Genomic DNA, 20,892 nt, shown 5'->3' with positions numbered 1-20,892 from the left:
TTTTGTTAATCTAGCATTCATGGTATGTTCTGTTTCTTTCTTTAAAGCATATTATGACAATATCGAGTGCATAACTCTCTCTCTCTCTCTCTCTCTCTCTCTCTCTCTCTCTCTCTCTCTCTCTCTCTCTCCATCGTTTTTTGTTGCAGCAAGAACAGAAATATTAATGGTTATGGTAATAATAATAGTAATCTATTACCAGTAATTTTAATGTTGCTGTTCGAATAGTGTCATGAATGTTAAGTCCCTAATCTCAGCGATTACCTAACCTTTTTTCAGTACATCGGGTGATGTTAAATGCTGTAATATGTTTTTTTCTCGTAGGTTATGTTTCGAAAAGCCTTATTGATTTATTACAGTAGAGAGATCCCTTGTGTCGCCTATATGCACGTTAGTAAAAATGAGGTGCGCAAATATTGTTCAACAACTAGTACAGTATTTAGAATTTGAGAAAGTCAATCTGGCAACACTCCGTGACCGCAGCTACTTCACGACAGCCCACCACCACAGCTGCTCCGCCCACCGGCTGGTCTGTGGAAGATGTTTCCACAATGTTAGCTCCGTGCTTGGCTCTTGATTATTGATTTAATTTGTATAATCAGTGTGGTTCGTAACAAAAAAAATCTTTTAGTTTAGTAATAATAATGCGCTAAATATAGCAACTGCGCACTACGTAGTTGTTTTGTCCCTCCTTATCATGCGGGATGATACGCTCTCCGCCATTGGCTGACGTAGCACAGTGCCACCTGAGAGGCTTGCAACGATTGGCCAGTCGACCGGCGGGAAGGCTGGAGGACCAATCCCGTGCCATGTTTATCGTCTGCTTGCTCTCTCAGTAGTGCAAATGGAGTAAGAATGAGTGAGTGTCGGGGAACGGGCGCTGGTGGAATTTACGCAGCAAAATGGGCGACCGAGCCAGGAGCCTCACCATTGACGGCGTGCGGCTGATCAAGGACCTAAAGGTGGTGGAGCTGAAGGCGGAGTTGGAGCGTCGGGGGCTGACCAAATCCGGCAGCAAGAAGGAGCTGCAGGAACGTTTGCGTAGTGTGAGTCTAGGTTTTAGTGTGTGTTGTGCCGCTGCTGGCGCTGCGTTCACCCCTCCACTCGCTGCCCTGCTCTTTGCCACACACATTTCCTCTTCCGTCAACGTCCTGTGTGAAGCCGTGAGCTTGAGTAATCTGACAGTGGTGTTTGGGTTATCTTGTGGTATGGAGGTCAATCTAGAGATGTAGTAACTGGCATAATAGTTGAGCAAATTAGAGTAGTCGCTGTGATGACCCTGCTGCCATCTCTACTGTATTTTGGTCCGTGGGTACTTCTCAACTTGGCCAATAGTTGATTTGTGTTACGTATTGTGTGTTGAGTAGGATACCATGCAGATTAATGAAAACGTTAATTTTGTTGGTATTTGATGAATAGCAATATTTGTTGTGACAGTTTGAGTTTGCGTACTCTGCGTGTAAGCGTTAAATAGTGAAGTGGAAACTATTCTACCAGGGGGTAATTGTAGTCTCGATTTAGCGTTCAGATTTATTCATTCTTAATTGGTAGCGTCACTTTATTATTGTAACTCATATGTTAGCAAGTTAGTTAAGGAATAGTGGTTGTCTCGTTTATTTTATATATTTATTTATTATATAGTTTTTGCTTCTTATAAAGTGTTCGTTATAAGTCTCAAATCCTAGTGAATTTATTTAGATCGGATGTTTCTTAAAGATGAAAAATTGGAGCTGTTAAATGCATAAAGATGTTTGTTGTATGTAGAAAAACCAGTCAAAATTGATGAAACTTAACATGCTGTGTGAACCTGTAGATATGGATCTTGCAAAGCTTGTGAAATGTAGAATTATGTATAACTTCACCCACTCCCAGTGTCAGATTTTGCTTGGAAGAGAAAGTTACCTTGTATAACCTTTTCCAGATAGGTACTGAAATGGCAAATATCAGGAATATACCAAGATTTGAACCAGCCAACCAAACCTTAAGAGGGCAACTGAGGGGGATGATTTTTTAACATGTTTGGAAGAGGGATTTTTTTTTTATTTATTTTTTATTTTTTATTTTTCTTACTCAGCAAGTGGAGGTGGTCTTTTGCATGTTTTGTATAATTTGAAAAAAAAAAAATCCCTATAAGAGATTTTAAATGCCACATGTTGGTGCATCATAGTCTGATGCACATGCAAACACATATGCCTTATAGTTTGTATACATGCCAAATTAGCATTGGAAAGATTTTTTTTTCTGTAAATTTGGTAAATATCTAGAAAGGCACCTCAGAATGAGCACTCTTAACCAGGAAAAAGTTATTGGACTTAAGAATAAGTTTATATATTTCTTTAATTATTTATCTATATATGTATATATATATATATATATATTTTTTTTTTTTCTCCAATGCAGAGATTTGTGTATCTCTCTCTCTCTCTCTCTCTCTCTCTCTCTCTCTCTCTCTCTCTCTCTCTCTCTCTCTCTCTCTCTCTCTCTCTCTCTCTCTCTCTCTCTCTCTCTCTCTCTCTCTCTCTCTCTCTCTCTCTCTCTCTCTCTCTCTCTCTCTCTCTCTCTCTCTCTCTCTCTCTCTCTCTCTCTCTCTCTCTCTATATATATATATATATATATATATATATATATATATATATATATATATATGTGTGTGTATTTACCTAGTTGTAGTTTTACAGGGCCTGGGCTTTACGCTCATGTGGCCCCGTCTCCATATCTACACTTATCCAATTTTTCTTTAAAGCTATGCACACTCTTTGTTGACACCACTTACTCACTCAAACTGTTCCAAGTCTCAACACATCTTTGCAGGAAACTATATTTCCTGTGTGTGTGTGTATATATATATATATATATATATATATATATATATATATATATATATATATATATATATATATATATAGTGCATTCTAACTAGACCAAACTGAAGTTAAAACCTGACCTAACTTAACACAGATTTTTGTGTTCTATGCAAAACTTATGTATCAACTTTAGTACTAAATCAATGATTTGCAAAGGAAAGTATAAAAAATGTGTCTTAGAAAGACCACTTTCCAGTGGTGCACTTTTTTTTTCATGTCATTGTGACTTATGGGGAAACTCCTCTCTCAACTTGGGCCAACTGACACAGTGCTTGACTAGACCTAATTGTAAGGGGCCTCTCAGTTCTCAGCTAGATGTCAGGGACTGAGTTTCTTAATTGTCATTCTCTCTCTCTCTCTCTCTCTCTCTCTCTCTCTCTCTCTCTCTCTCTCTCTCTCTCTCTCTCTCTCTCTCTCTCTCTCAAAATGTTTTCTAATTTATTACAAGTGCAAGGCAACCAAGAAGAAAGAAAGAGGCTTTTTAAGAAGACTTATTGTAATCCAAACCCAGAAAGCATGTTAGAAAGCATATATGCAAGTCAAGATATTGTTATATAGGTGACCTGAATAGATGGATATTCATTATATGTGAATGTGAAAGATTGAGTGACGTGCTATGGCAGAAAAAGTTGTACAGTTTCCTTTCAAATGTACATGAATTTTATATTATGTGCATTATGGTTGATATGGCACATTGAATTAAGTATTGTGGCCTTAGTACTTTCCATTACCTGGTCATTACAGCTTCAGAAGTGAGTGTTTACTTAAAAGGAAACACCTCTAGTGAATTCAACTTTGCATGGTGTTGCATTATTTATATTATCTCTGTATAGGTGCCTTATCCATCCATGTATGGAGTATGCTTAACACATGGGGAGTTCCACTCATACAGCTCTTTTTGGCAGGCTAGAATCAAAAGCTTTATGTCTTATCAACTTCTCTCCACTAATTGACTGTCTTCACCCTCCTCATTGCCACAATGTTGCATCCTTTATGTTGCTATTTTCATGCCAATTGCTCTTATGATCTTGACTCCTCTTCTCCCATGGACTCCTTGCACAAGACCCTTCTCTCACTCCTATTCCGTCTACCTATCTAACACAGATCCCTCCTAAGCTTTTCCAGGCCTTCTCAGTGTCTGGTGTATAGCTTAGGCAGATTCAGATTAGGGGGTTTGATTTTGTTATCAACATCGATTTTGTCATGTGGCAAGATTATGGTGCTTGTTCTTGATTATTATAAACAAGAAAAGGGAAAGTAGCATTTTGAACTTTTAAAAGTGAATGGCAAAAATAAATATTCATTAATCAGTTCATTATGATGTGTTATTAGTAAGCTCCAAATTATTATTTTTTTCTTACAACAATGTACATCTCATTCTAAAGTCATTAAAATTTTTAATTTTGTGAAGCCAGCAATTTTGTCATCACTATTGCAGATTCAGTGATGGCTGTGCAGTGAATGACATCCCTGTCAAAACTCTAATATGTTTTTCGTTTTCCAAGATTTATTGACCTTTACAATGCTCATAGTTGCATTCTAGCTTGCCATGATATGTCATGTTACACTGTGTGGTGAAGAGATGAGAAAAAATGTTGAATGGTTGGTGTAAATTGTGCTAGCTACAGGTTCACTGTTTACAGTATGTGAATATTCTTTTATGTCTTGCATCATCTAAGTATGTAGATTCTAGTTCATAAAATTGGTTTCAAATTAGTTAGATTATAGGTGCTCTTGTCTTTTTCATCATTGACCATGCTAAGCAGATTTTTATTTATTTATTTATTTTTTTCAGTAAGGCCTATAGCGCCTGTAGGCACACTTGAAGAGTGTATGGGAAGCGCTGTTCAGCTTCCGCCCATTAGTGGCGCAGGCAATTTTATTTATAGTGGTACCCATATCACTGCCCAAGCTCATCTTGAGTGTAACCACCTAGAACCTGGGTATCATGGTGATGTGTAGGTAACTTGAAACCACTTGACAAATGGCAAAGTGTTTTAAGGCTGTACATGGTGGGATTCGAACCTACGCGTGGACGTCTGCCCGATCCCACGCTCACCACCTTATCCACTATGCCACCGCCTCCCTATAACTAATAAAGAAGTTAATTCAGAAGTAGATCTGGCAGAAACAGACAGATGCCATATTTGCATTCTGTGGCCATGGTTTGTGAAAATTGTGGGTAGACTAATTACTGCATGTATGATTCTAATGGAGTGCTGAATAGTGCAGATTCATTTTCTCTCTCTCTCTCTCTCTCTCTCTCTCTCTCTCTCTCTCTCTCTCTCTCTCTCTCTCTCTCTCTCTCTCTCTCTCTCTCAAGAGTATAGTGTAGCAAACAAAACTAGTATTCTTCAATAAAGAATATATGAAAACATTTTTGTTATCTTGAAAATGCTGACTGGTCTGTAGTTGTATATATTTTTAATAATTACAAATAATGAAATATGCTTGTAATTTCCAGTGCCATTGATTTTCAAAATACATTTTTATAGGCTACATTCATAGTGTAAGTATGTTATGTGGCTAACAGTTTGTAACAATTTATTATCTTTTAACAGAGTGTACAGTTTGAGAACACAAAATCAAAGGCAACAGCCTCAGTCAATGAAGAGGATGTCCCTAATAGATGGGTAAGTGGGTAGATTTATTACATTGGTAGCAGACCAAGAATTCACATTATTTTCTAAACCCTAATTATGTGTTCATGTGGTGTTTATCAGATTAAACTATGAAGGCTTTGAAATAAACTTATATTATTAGTAGCATTGATTTGGTGTGAAATTAAATAGAAATCTGGGTGTAGTAGGTATTTTTTGTTTCAATATAATCAAGGAAACTTTAATAAGTGGTGGTGCTGAAGGACTTGAAGGTCCAGGCTTGTGGAAGAACACTGCTAAAGATGATTCAGCTTGTTGAACTGCTGCTGTGTGAATAAAACTTGACATGTGCAGACATGTATGTAGCCTTTAAAGAATTTTTTTAAATGTACTTTACCTGATGCGAATTAGTTCAGCTCCTTTTAAAAACTCTTAATCATTCTTCAATTTCATATATGTATGTTAAGCACTAATCTTCCCAAAGTACATACATGATAAGTCTATTACCAAGTTTTCTTTATATTTCCTAATGGATGTCAATAAATGATGATTACTAGAATTATAATTCCAGGTTTATGCCATACTGGAAAGGATGATTATTGATTGATTGATTTAATTTATTTTCAGCTACAAAATGAGCCCAACTTAGATAACAACGATTACATACGAGAATACTTCCAGTCCCAGAAGGCTCTTTATCGGCAGCAGATAGAAGTTAGAAGACAGTATAGAGGTGAGGCACACACAACACTTTGTACTATTCCTTTTTATTGACCAGACCAGCTTGTGGTGCTCTATTTCAGTCCATTAGGCATTTGGCTTTTCATTGCTTTCTCTATGTGTATTCAATAATTTCTTAATGTTTTGTTCATTTTTTTCTCGTAGCATCATTCTCATTGCAAATACTACAACTTTGTGTATGGTAACCAAATTATTTTAATTGACACTGGTAGGTAATTTGGTGGTGTGGTTTTGCCTCAACTTCTTGGTGTACAATAATGGCTGCCAGATTATTATTTCTTGCTTGTTGCTATGTAATCTTTTATTTTATTTTTTATTTTATTTTTTTTTCTACTAGATATGCATTTAAAAAATTGTTTTAGCATGATTGTAAACTTTCTTGTTATGACAAATTTAATTGATTTTTCCAGAAACTGCAACTACTACAGTTCCTGGGACCTCTGAGGTTGTCGGTGGTTCAACCACTGATACTCATCAGCCATCAACTCCACTACCACCAGAACCACAGCCCACACAGGTGACTGAGGCCAAGGTTAGTAGTAAAGGAAACATTAATCTTGAAGTGAATCGTGAAAACATTGGTTTGGGTGTAGTTGCGTCCACCAAGGCCAGTGTAGTTCCCATCAGCAGCTGCAATATCACTACTTCAGTTGCTAGTACAATCTCTACCATTACCAAGTCTTCAGCAACTGCTGTGTATCCCGACACAAAGAAATTCATCACATCTAAGGTTGCAGCTTTTTCTGCTACAACCAAACCTCCCAACCCAGGGTACACTGCTGCCCCAAAGGCCCTTGAAGGTTTCAGCAATCCAGCATCTACAACTTTAACAACCCCATCACAAATCATCCACCCTGATTGTGGCGGGGAACAAGTAAGTATTCATGAAGCAAGATAACCTTTTTGAAGGCTCCCTCAATTTTCTTTTAACTCCTGGATGTACTTCCTTACATGACTTGAGGTGAAAAAAAAAAAAAAATAGGCCCAGATGTGTAAATATGCACCAGAGTACAGAAAATTCTAATTAATAATGAAACTGTTTAAATGCATATCAAGGCACAAGTATGTGATGATATCTTTGAATGACCTGAAAAGATGTTTTTGAAATAGATGGCAATAGGACAAAAGTTTTGCTTATGTATATGATGTACATATGTTTGGAGGGTTAAGTTATGCTTGCATTATAGTGTATTATAGGGTTTACATTAACCTGAAAAAGAACCAAGCAATTGATATAGAGAATGCCTAAACTATAGTAAGTATTTTGTGCTGAGTGTTTAGGTGTGGCCAATTTGGAGTTTAACTTTATGCTGCCCTGCCAAATCTACCTGCACTGTGCTATGGATGACCCGAGAATACCCTTGCTTTGAAGTAAAGGTTTTCAATTGTCCTTACTTTATAATAAATGTACATTTTATTGTCATAAATTAATTGTTTTGTTGCTTTGATTTTCATAAAGGCTGTGGCAGATGTGGGATGAGAAATTTTTTGTTTTGCAGTGACCAGACGAAATTATTTTGGATGCCAACCTTCACTTGACCTGTAGTGTCGTTGTCAGGTGTTGTGGTATATATACCCAGATCAATGCTATTAATCTCACAAATAAACCATTCATAATATTTTTCTTATTTTTGAAGTAATGGATATATTCAGATTTATGTTGAAGCAATAAACAGTTAATATATCAGGCAGAAAGATGATTTTTGTGAGTGACATGACACTGGTGGGCAGGAAAATCACCTATAGCACCATGCCTAAACATTTGGTACAAAATAGATTCACTGCAGTAGATTAATGATAAATAATAAAACTCAATCATATTAATCAGACATTGCCACTATGCATACTGTTTACTGTCAATTTCAGTGCTATTTTTGTTTTAAGTTTCAAGGGATCAGAGGTATTTTTTTTTTACAGGAGATTGAAGCTTTTAGAGAGAGAGAAAAAAAAAATTTTAAGTAGGATAATAGGATAGGACAAAAAATAATGAGCTCAAACTTGATGAAGCTGCAATTTAAAGAGAGATAGAAAGGAAATTACTCAGATTGATTGGTGAATAAAACAGATCCATTAATTATGTTTTTGTTGATTCATTGGAGAATTCTAAAAGATTAGACAAATTCATTAATTAAAGTGATAGGTAGTTATATTTTATACAGGGACTGAAAACCTTATACTTCTTGCAGCTTCCCAGTGTTTGTTTATTTTCTACTAACTATTATTCATGTCATTGTCAAACATAACTTGAATAATAACAGGGAGGCAGAGAAATAGATAGCAAATGAGATGAGCTTTGCTGTAGTGTGGAATAAATAGTTGGCCAACAATGATTGGAGAAAAAGCCCTTAGTGTCAGGAGAGGTGGCCCATATAACTAATAGGATTGTAGAAGAGTATTAACATAGCTAGCAAGTGATAGTTGACACATAACAAGTCTGGCAATTCTGTGGCAAAGTCTGTAATTCAAAATGGCTAGACTGGCAGATTGAACAATCAGTGGGATGTGATTCTTCTGCAAGGCTAGAATTCTGTTTGTTATATCTGCATAGGAAACTTTATTATTGTTATTTTGTTTTATTTTTATTTTTCTTACTTATTTATTTTATGTATTTTTTTTAGATTTTTGTATAGCATACAAAACTTGATTTTTGTGATGAGATAAATTAAATAATGGTTTTAGAATATCTTTAAAACAGAGTGTACTGGCTATAGACATTGTGAGATGGTTATGGGTATACTCTTAAGTTCTGTGAAGTTTGGAGAGTTTGCATGGCAGTGCTGACAAATGCTTATTGGTTATCAGCTGAGATAGCTAGAGGGATGGATCTTAGTTCAAAGCCAAACATTGCTTAGAAACAAACTATGCCTATTTTTTAAATAAGAACTTAAATACCAGAAACTTTTGTCTAAAGTTGCCTTTCAGAAAGATGAAATAAATGCATTCTGGATATCTTGATATGTGTGGCTCTATCTTACTTTGCACTCACTGATGTTTTCTCTTCATTGATTAAGTATTTAGCACATATGGGCTTATTTGTGTCACACCTCTGCATCCATAGGTTGATATAAAAGGAGCCACCACTGCCCCCCATTATTCCTAAGCCTAGAATCTGGAAGTACTTTGTAGTTGTGCTTCATATATATGAATGTTAGTTTGTTTTAAATGCATGGGTTGAAGAAAATATTCTTATTTCAAGAATTTGAGTACGTGGTGAAAGTATTGTGGGCTATCTTGGAAATTAGGAGCCTTATTATGTTTTATATATCATATGCTGTACATTGTATGTGATCTTAGAAGATAACTATCAAAAGTATTATAGTCACCATTGGCTAAGCTGAGCTAGAAGCTCTCCTTATTTCTCTCCATTTGGTAGGGCAACCGATGGGTGTTCTTGGCACCTAACAATATTGTTTTATTTTCAGACATTTTCGGTAACCTTATTGATTATAATTAGCCTTGTCATAATTTCTTCTCTATAAAATTTGTTAAAACATCGAAACATTGCATTTTTTAACATATGATCTGCACCTCATTGTGATTTATGTGATTTATGTGATATAGATGTGATTGTTTAATGTGTGTTATTGATTTCTTCAATTTTTCTGGAGGATTAGTACTTTGATATTATTGTTCATTATATATTAATACTTCTGAAAATCAGTTCAAGGTAAGGGAAATTGATGAGGCGATTGAAAGTATTATGGAGATAATAAGATATGCGAGAGTGGCAATACCTTAATGAATGCATTAACGAACTGTCCTGCCAAGGGGAGGAGGAATGTCTGAAGATTTCCATCAGTTTAGCCTATGGTCTCTATGGATAATCAAATTATATTTTCTGCATTGCATTATCATATTGCATGGGATAGCTTTGATGAATGCACTTCCTCCATGTCTAAGGTCTTCCAGCTGGCTTCCTTCCACCAACCTCCATATTTTCCATTACTTTTGCTTTACTGTCTTCTCATCTCCTTACATGCCCAAACCAGCAATGTTTTCCCTATCTGAGTTTCACTTCCAACTCCTTGATACTACAGCTCATGCCTTACTTGCCATCTGATCTTGTCATTTCACACCAGCCATAAATCACAACATTCTATGATCACATGCTCTAAGCACCCCAACAGTCTTTCAATTAGGGACTCTTTCAGAACCATACAGCAAAATTGATCTTATGCAGGCCTCATACACCCCTGTTCTACTTCTCAGAGGTATACCATGATTTGTCAACAGATTTGCTATTTCTTTCCACTTTCCTTGTCCTGCTGCTACTTTCATCCTTCCTCCTCTTTCCACTCTTGCCTCATAATCAATCACATTTTTCAGATAGCAAAAATGTTCCACCTCTTCCAGCTCTCCCCAAACCAGCTCTCCAAAACTAGACATGAGTATCTCTGATGATACACTCCACACACTGCATAAAGTTCACTCTGATCCCCATACCACAGCAACAGCTTGGCTATTTCCCAGACTTTACCCTACTATTTGCTTCTTTTCCAGTGACCATGAGCTTTGTCTTTTCCATTATAATTTTCATTCTTCTTTGTCTCATCCCTGTTTTCCATCTGCTGAACTTGTCTGCAACCTCCTCTGCTATTTCTGCTGTCAGTAACAAATCATCTGCACACGGTAACTCTCAAGGTCCCTCACCTCTTGCTTCCTTTGTTGCTTCCTCCATTACTGTTACAAACAATAGTGGGCTTAGAGCAGATCCTTGATGGACCCCCATGCAATTTTCAAACTCCTCTGATACTCTGGCTAATGATTCAACACTTGATTTTGTTATGATCACCTCTTATAGGGACTAATACATGTAGGCTTGATGACTTCTTGTAGCTTTCATTATTTTCATATATTTTATTCTTATTAAAGGCTAAAATTTGCCTTTTTCTTGGTGACCTAGCCTTTCTGATCTTTTGCAGAAAGAACACATTCATACACACAAGAGCAGGGATTGTTGGCTTCATGATCTTTTTAGAACTAAACCCATCTCTGGTGAATAAGGGCTATAATCTGAGAGAATTAAATTTAGATGATGCCTGATAAAGATTTAATCTTGGCTCTTGAAGTTTGGGGCCAAAGATTGTAATAATTTCAACACTGAGCCACATTGAATATGTGATTATGCAATATTAGTGATAACTATGTATGGTGAAAATAAGAAAAAAAAATATTGTGCCCCATAGACTCTCTCTCTCTCTCTCTCTCTCTCTCTCTCTCTCTCTCTCTCTCTCTCTCTCTCTCTCTCTCTCTCTCTCCTTCAATACACCTGCAAGTAACAGTTGAAACTTAGATATATCTTGTATTTCTCTTTGGTATGATTCCATAGATTGATGGAAGTTCTTATCTGCATTTCTTGAAACAATCAGTGTATGCTAATGAAATATGTGTGTGCTTGCCTTCAGCGGAAATCTATCGGAGGGCATATTGCTGCTCATCAGTAATTACCTTCACTTGAAATGATTGTATGCAAAATTTATTGTGTTTGCACTATTGTTGGTGTGTATATTGGCAAAAGATTCTCTCTGATACAGGCTTCATTAAATGATATATTATATATATATATATATATATATATATATATATATATATATATATATATATATATATATATATATATATATATATATATATATATATATATATATATATATATATATATATATATATATATATATATATATATATATATATATATATATATATATATATATATATATATATATATATATATATATATATATATATATATATATATATATATATATATATATATATATATATATATATATATATATATATATATATATATATATATATATATATATATATATATATATATATATATATATATATATATATATATATATATATATATATATATATATATATATATATATATATATATATATATATATATATATATATATATATATATATATATATATATATATATATATATATATATATATATATATATATATATATATATATATATATATATATATATATATATATATATATATATATATATATATATATATATATATATATATATATATATATATATATATATATATATATATATATATATATATATATATATATATATATATATATATATATATATATATATATATATATATATATATATATATATATATATATATATATATATATATATATATATATATATATATATATATATATATATATATATATATATATATATATATATATATATATATATATATATATATATATATATATATATATATATATATATATATATATATATATATATATATATATAATGTTTATATACATACATACACATGCATATACAGTAAATCCCACACAAATCAGACCATTTGAAGGGTGTGAAGGCCAATCCGAGTTATCCAAGGAATTTCCCCCCTTCCCCCTTATTTCACATTTTTCATGCCTATTACCACTAACAGTTGAAATGGTCTATGCAATGAATTTTAAAGAGATACTGTGTGCATAATGCACACATACACATGTGGCATACACACGTATTCATGTGTGGCTCACACCTCTCTCATGGTCCATTTTATCTGTCAGCAACAGCATCTTTAGCTTCCTACCTGAAGGAAGACAGTCTTGGCCTAAGAAGCCATGGTAGAATTACATAGGCAGCATTGCCAAACGCTTGCTAAGTCAGCTGTGTAAGCACTGATCTTGCTACTACAGTGCTGCATCTCATGCGCCTGTTTTGTGTCTTGAATAGTTTGTAGAACTCAAATGACTCAAATGATGTAAGAGCTATTGGCTATTTTAGCCAGTTTTAAGCTGAGTGGCATAAGATTACTCAATCAGAGGGCAAAAAAATCCCTACTGGTGCACTCATGTATGTAAGCATGCATCCTTGAATTACATGCATTTTCTTTTTGAAAGGAGCAGTGTACGATCATAGTATCTATAAAGTCAAACTATTACCTTATGAAAATTTTGCATGAATGACTAAATTGTGAAACATTTGAAGAAGGAAACTATGAACGAAAAACTCTGTTTGACTCGGATTTTGTAAAGGTATCTCATGACTACATTGATAAAACCTGATAAATTAGTCTTCAGTTAAAATGTGATGGACAAGTTATTTCATATTGGCAAAAGTTTATTAATTTTACTAGTCCCTTTGTTATTGAATTTTAGTCATGATCATGTGAATGCAAGGTCTAGTTTACCATGAATTACTAGTAACTTAGATTGCAGAATCTTTAAATATATGAATACATGTTATTTTTGTGCAAAAACATACTATACTTAAGTTGTGAAATAATTTTCTTTTTGCATCTCATTCATACTTGAACTTTTTTCAGGTAAGAAAGTTGAAGATTGAAGCACCACCACTACCAGAGTCTCCCTCTACCTCCAACTGCAGTAGGCCCAGCAGGAGCTCTGCCCGTGCTGCTCGAGTCCTCAGTCGAGTGTCCCTTGAAGATTCGGAGGAGGATAACTCAGAGGAGGAAGACCACCACCATCACCGCCCTCAACCACCACGCAGGTCGCGCAAGCGCTCAGTCCGACATATCCCAGCCTATCACGAGAGTTCTAACCACCATCCAGGCCACACCTCGTGTGAAGCTGTTTCTCCTGATCTTAAAGACCGTGTACCATCTCTTAAAATTAAACTGCCAGATGCTGTGCCTAATATCACTGACGAATTACCAAAGAGAAAAGAAGACAGTTCTAGTGCAAAGAGAGAATCTATCCATTTATCTGATAACAGGGTTGGTGTTGCAAACCAAGCTTTGAGTAGAAAACATTTAACTGAACCAGTGAAAGAGGTGTGTGCTCCAGAGGTTTCTACATCTTTGAGAGTACCAGTGACTTCAGTTGTCAGTGGTGACACTCCTGATGGAAGATTGTCTTTAAAAGTCATTCCACCTGTCTCTCCCATTGGAAAGACTAAAGAAAGGGAGCAAAAGTATCCTAGTGAAGATACTTCTGTGACAGCTTTAAGTGCAGAATTACAACCTGTTGTGTCATTGAAAAGGATACAGCAAGGTGGTGAACAGACTGTTTTGAAATCATCTGGAAAACCAGAGGTCTTAGCTAAGTCTTCTCATATTAACAGTCAGAGTAAGTGTATAAATTCAAATGCCCCTAATATAGACATACATGAACAACAAGCAAAGGAGAAAGTAAAAGAACCTGAAAATAAGGACAAGTTATCTTCTGTAACATTACAACAGAAACACAAAGTTGTCAAATCAACACCAGTAAGTGAAGCATCTGCTAAACTTGAGAGTGCTGGAGATGCCTTACCAATTATTGAAACACATCCTGTAGTGCACAAGGCAAGTGACACTAAGAGGGTTTCTGAAAGTGTGTCAGTAAAGGATGAGTGTGATCAGTATAGTGGTAGTACAGTACTACAAAACATAAAGAAAGTTGAAAAGGCAAAGAAGTCAGATTATAGTACATTAGAGGTCACAAAACATTCGTCCAATATAGTTGCAAGGGAAGGGAATACATCTAAGCTACCAAGTTCTGTGATTATAAGCAAGCTTGATAACTTAACTGTCCCAGAAGTTTCAGCAAAGAAAGCTGATGGGGAATCCAGAGATCTGTTGAAAACTAATGAAATAAAAAGTTTGGGTGAAATAAGAAAAGCCCTCACCAGTGACAGTCTTTCTATTGAAATTGTTAATGTTCACAAAGGTGAAACAGCCAGAAAAGATTGTCTGGAAATTGAAGAAACCTCAACAAAAACCTCTGAATCTTCATCCCATACATTTGTAGGTCCTGCCCCAAAGGTTCCATTAGCACAGGGTCCTGTAAAAGCTAAGATTTGGGAGAAGTTACTTGACACTGCACAGAAAAAGGGAGACCCAGTGAAAGACTTCTCTAAACAGGGATCTAAGGATTCATCACCAAAAAGTGATACTGATCAATCAGAAAAACCAGAATCTCACAAACAGAAAAGAGAAAGTTTAAAGGAAGTTGAAAAGGAATCAGAACAAAGGTCTGACAGTAATTTGAGTAGTGTTTCATCTGAAAACCAGGAAACCATTCTCAAGAAGCTTGTTATCACTAAAGTTTCGGATTTTGAACCAACATCTCATTCTATCACCAGTCTTCTGTCCACAAGTAATAAAGATAGAGAAAGAGAAAGAGGAGGCATAAAGGAAATAAAAAGACTACATCTTGGAGAAGAAAGTGGAACAGAAGAGTTGCAGAAAAGTAATTTGTCAAGTTATACTCCTCCCTTACTACTGAGTACATTGTGTGGTGGTAAAGAATCTAACCCAAGTGTACAATCAGAAATTACACAGCAAAGTAAGGCTCTTGCAGTCAGCTGTAGTATTAAAACCCCTTTAGTGTTTGCAAGTGAAACTGAATCTGAAATCCAAAAGTTACCACATTCACAGTCAGAAAAGACTACTATTCATAGTGTTGAGAAAGTTATCCAAGAGCAGTCTCCTGTTGATACAAATTTAGATGCTTCTAAACATTCTGATTTTGTGGACACAACTCTATCAGTTCAGCCCAGTGCAAAGAATACATTACATTCTGTTAAGAGTCTTTTGCCTAAAAGCAAGAGCACCTTAGAAGAGACAAAATTGCCAAATTCTGTTGCAGAGCAAAACTTTCCGCACAAGACTGAAAGCATTAATACAAAAGTCTTGGAAAGCACATGCATTGAAAATAAAATTTTGAGCACCAAATCAGAAATAGGACCAAATATTCCTGACAACTCAAAACACATTAATATTTCAACATCATCTCAAATCAGTAAATCAAAAGTAAAGACACAAACCTCTTTGGAAGCTGTTGGAACAGATAAATATATAGATTTCTCTGATATTTCAAAACCAAGTGGACATATTTCTAACAAAGAAGTAAAGGCTGTTAGTTCTGTGATTCAGCCTGTTCATAAATTCAAGAGCATTGAAAGTCTTATAAGTAACAAATGTGAAACTGAAAGTAAGGAAGGCAAGAAAGTAAAGCAACTACTAACAGTTCCACAAAATACAGAACCTGCACAATGCACTGAGTTGCACATTGATGTTGATGACAAATCAATTGCATGTTCAGAAAAGGAAACATCAAAAAATACAGACTCTACTTGGACAACTACACCAATAACAAAGGTTGCAGACACTGAAAGAGGAAGATCAATAAGTACAGAACTTACACATGCAGCATCAAAATACACAGATCTAGAAATATTGGCAAGTACCTATAAGGAAGAAGAAAAGTCTGCTGTCAGTGAAGAAGAAACTGTTGGTATTGATAAGGATATAACTTGTAACCAAGAATCTTCAACTTATTTTTCAACATCTAAAGATTCAAAAACTAGTGTTGAAGAACTAGCCCTGTCTATAGAAAAGACAACTGGAGACCAGAGCATCTTTCCAGTATTGTGCAAGGATAGGCAGTCATTACTAAAGCAACCTCATTCTCTACTCAAGGATTTAATTTCTACATCCTCTGAAGATGCACATGTGGTAAAGACTGAATCTTCAAAAATAACAAAAAAAACTGAGGAAAAAGCTGGGTCTTCAGCTGAATCAAAATCATTTGAGTGTCTTACAGAAATTGAAGGTAATTTTAAATCAAAAAGTCAAACAAAACTTGAATTAAATCCAGAATCAAAAGATTTTGCATCAAAATCTGAATTAGCTACTGGTTCAAAGGACACAAATTCTCAGAAAAGTGTTGAGTCAATAAGAGATCCTGCTTCTGAATTAAAATCAAAGGAGGCAAGTGAAAAAATACATACAGAATTAAAAACAAAAGAGGATAATATTAAAGTTGAAAATCCTCTGTCTAGTAAGGTAAAGAATAAGACTGATAGTCTTTTAAGTGACACACATGATCATAAGATTTGTTCACCAGATAAGAGTCCAACAAAAAGTGCTGTTGACATTATTAAGTTCACTGAGCATCAAATTGATGTATTGTCAGTATTGAAAGGAAAAACTTCAAAGAATCAAGGCAGCAGTTTATCAGAGGTCCAGCTTGATGTTAAAGATATTTCGAAAGAAAATAGTAGTGCCCAAAAAGTAAGTGAAAAAGAACACAGTGTTGAAGTTGAGAAAGATCAGAGACAGAGAGATCATCAAGCAACAAAATCATCTTCAGAGTCTGATTGTAAGACTGTATGTCAGTTGTCTAGCCACAGTTCAACAAGCTCTTCTGCTCCATTAGTTAGTGAAGATAGTTCACAGAAAGCAGCAGCTAGTGAAGTTTGTCCAAAAGGAGAGGTTGTTTCAGATCTTAATATTAATCCCTCATTTCTCAAGGCAGAAGTTCATATTTCATGTGCACCTACAGCAGTTCCCTCTTTAGTACAAAAGGCTGAAACCAGTTCTAATACAAGTTCTGGATTTGAAAGTGAAAAAGGTTTGTCTTTCAGTGAAATCAGGAAGGCGGAAGTCAGTTCTGTGAATAAAACTGTTGCATTAAAGGAGCAGAAATCAGAGTCCACATCAGAACAGGAAAGTGGCACAGTAAGTGCCATCAAGACAAATACTGAAGCAGAAAGTTTCCCAAAAAGTGAAGATCTGAGGACAGATGAGGAAAAAATTGTAGATTGTACTGAAAGAAGAAACATTAAGGTAGAGTCTACTGAAAGTTCTACAGTATCTTGTCCACAGATTACAGATACCACTAATGAAAAGGATATATCTTTATGTATACCAAAGGATCAGGCTGACCTTGGAAATTTAAACACCACAAATAGTGAAGAATATATTGTCACAAGAAATATCACTGAAACTGATACAACAGCAAACTTTCCAGGAAATGAAGCAAGTGTAGGCATTACCAAAACTGGAACAGATACCTCATCTGTCAATGAGAATAAAACAAATATTACATCAGGTTCCAAGAGTGAAAGTTGTTCTTTGAGTGTTGAGGTTTTCAAAGAAGTCAATACCACAAGTACTCCAAAAAGTGAAGTTTGCCTTGCTGGTACAGATATCAAGACTGAAACAAGTGAAATCAACAACAGTAGTAAAAGTACCACCAGTACTGAAATTTGTTCAGCTGGCACAGGCATAACAAAGACCGAACCATCTACTATACTGATTGGTTCTTCTGAAAGTAAATTTTGTGATTCTGACATTAAAAATGGGACCAAGACTATAACTGATACACCAAATTCTTCTGAGAATGTATTTCATGCTTTGAGTACAAACACCTCTGGGACTGAAGCAACCATTGTACAACATCCCACAAAAGTTTGTCAAATTGGGACAGACATCACCAAGACTGAAAAAGGTAATATACCAAGTAGTTCTAAGAATCCATTGCATTCTGCAAGTTTGGATACTACAGGGAAGGAAATAAGTACTACACAAAATTTTCCAAAAAGTGAAGGTCTTGGGAGTACAAACTTTGCACATAGTTTTTCCAAAACTGAAGATTCCTCTCCTGTAATAAGCACTACTGAAAGTAAAACCAATACATCTGCAACTAAAGTGTATACTGTAGGCACAGACTTGGCCAAGGAACCCAGCTCTATACAAAGTTATTCAACTGGACATAGCCTTTCTAGTACAGACATCACCAAAGTTAAAACTGATACAATACAGAGTTCTCATAAAAGTGAATTTTGCTCCACTGCCACAGTCATTACAGAAGCTAAAGCAAATACCACACTAAGTTGTCCAGAGAAAGAGGTCAGTCTAGTGAATACAGACACTGACAAGACAAAGGGTGAAGATTATTCCTCAAATACAAATATTAAGAGTGTAATTGGCACCACTGTTAGCAGTTACAGTAGTGGGGTTTGTCTTTTTAGTCAAGACCCTGTAAAGAAAACAGATACTTCAATAAGTACTCTCAAGGGTGACTGTTCTACGGAGGATACATCAAATTTGGCTAATAGTGAGGTTTGCTCTCTTAAAACTGATATTATCAAGGCAGAAATAAGTGCTGGACCAGGTGAGGAAGGTGCTTGTTCTTCAAGTGCAGGGACCACTGAGACCAAGGATAATACTTTACCAAGTTCTCTTAAGAGTGAGAGTCCTCTTCTTGGTACAATCACTGCAAAAAGAGAAGTCTCTTTGACCAAAACAGATACTAAGGAAAAAGTTTCTGTTGATACATTAATTTCCAAGACTGAGAGTGGAAATCCTGAAAGTTTTGTTAAAGATGAAGGTCATTCCCAAAGTGAATTGAAAACCAAGGCCGAAATATTTTGTAACTTTAGGGAATCTAATATTAATGAAGGATCATCTAATATTTCCGATGACTTGAAGCAGGGTGTACTTTCAAGATCTTCAAATTTGAAGCTGCAATTTACAACTTCATCTGAAATTCATCTAGTTTCCTCTTCAGAGTCCTCAGAAACTACAGGTAACAACAGTACTACTTCAATTCAAAGTAGACTTGTTTCTGAGCATTCACTTGTCACTGTTAATGAAAGGCTAGATCAGGGGAAAGAAAAGAGTAATTTTGATTTGACTGAATCAAACAGGGATACTGACATTGCCAAAGTAAAGGTTGACTCACCCAGCAAAGTTAGCACAGATATTGGACAAGTTGAAGTCTCAAGTCCAGTGTACTGTGAGAAGTCAGACAGTGCAAAGGGTGTAGTAAGTGAATTATTTGGGAGTTGTGAAGAATTCACAGAAGATAAGGGTTCAGGAAGACACATCAGTACTTCAAACACAAACAAATCTCTGACAAGTGAGATAACAACCAGCATATCACAACCAGAAAAAGTTACTAAGGACCAAACTTGTGCTTCAGACATTATAACCAAAGAAAGCGTAGAAGACAACACAGCTTCATCTGATTTGGAAGATATTGAAATCAAGGATCACCAGCAGCAAAAACCATTGAACAAACAGGAGGATTCTCCCATTGTTAGAACACTAGAGGCACCTACATCACCAGTAGTAGAGGAATCAGGTGATAGTCAAGAGAAAGAACTATCCAATCAAGAAACATCAGATACTGACAGCAGTTCCAGTTCTGATTTACTTATAAAGGTGAGGAAAGTATGGCACAGTAAGTGTGACTTAGTGTAAAGTGACTTGCACATAAAGTGTAGCTAATATATTTAATTTGTGATTGTTTGAATTTTTGATTTATTTTGTACTTTATTTATTTTTTATTTAATTAATTTTTTTATTTTGTATGTGTAAGGATGGTGAATGTAAGAATATTAGCTGAAATTGTAAGTTGCAAGTGCTGATGATTAACCCTTTAAGTACGGTGATCAATTTGGAACGATTGTAGCGTCGCCTTGCGGAGAGGTGAGGATCGTTCCGGTAATCATGATTTTTCCGTGCTAAACGTTTGAATCTCTCCCTGTCACTATTGTTCCTGGGGCAAGTGGAGGTATCTGGCATCTTTTCTCACTTGCCTGCTTGAGCCTTGAGATATATGTTCCCTCACAATAGGTCATCTTTTCCCATTTCGAGGCGACATCTTTGCAACCCCCGTGACCCGGAGGGAGGAGACGGTACTCCAAGTGATGTTATGTCAGTGTTATTCGGTAGTGACATTGAGGAGTGATGAAAATGAAGACTGATTTTTTTTTATTGAGACAAGAAAGTGAAGACTCCAGTAGTGATTCTGATAGTGATCTGGGAGACAGAGACCAACCCTCACAGCAACATTCATAAACCTCCTCACGTAGCCTATTCCCCTTGAGCAATGCATTGGTGTGTGTCACCCCTGGCTGCCTCAAGAAGATTGTG

At 35.4% G+C, this 20,892-nt stretch overlaps 1 protein-coding gene across 2 annotated transcripts in view; it reads left to right on the top strand.

Annotated features, from left to right (window-relative positions):
• Positions 1-798: 798 nt before the first annotated feature.
• Positions 799-20,892, top strand: part of LOC123503361 — a gene marked incomplete at its 3' end in the record, with an annotated part of 32,055 nt that continues 11,961 nt past the window's right edge. The window contains 5 exon segments of one of the 2 annotated variants that reach the window (XM_045253041.1): positions 799-1,046; positions 5,426-5,497; positions 6,092-6,197; positions 6,616-6,722; positions 13,549-20,178. In XM_045253041.1, coding sequence (XP_045108976.1) covers positions 903-1,046; positions 5,426-5,497; positions 6,092-6,197; positions 6,616-6,722; positions 13,549-20,178 — 7,059 coding nt within the window. 2 annotated transcript variants of the gene reach the window in all.

The sequence above is a fragment of the Portunus trituberculatus genome, chromosome 14 (genome assembly GCF_017591435.1).
Source record: "Portunus trituberculatus isolate SZX2019 chromosome 14, ASM1759143v1, whole genome shotgun sequence".
NCBI lineage: Eukaryota > Metazoa > Arthropoda > Malacostraca > Decapoda > Portunidae > Portunus > Portunus trituberculatus.
Note: the sequence above shows the minus strand (reverse complement) of the source record. Positions and strands in the feature narration are given on the sequence as shown.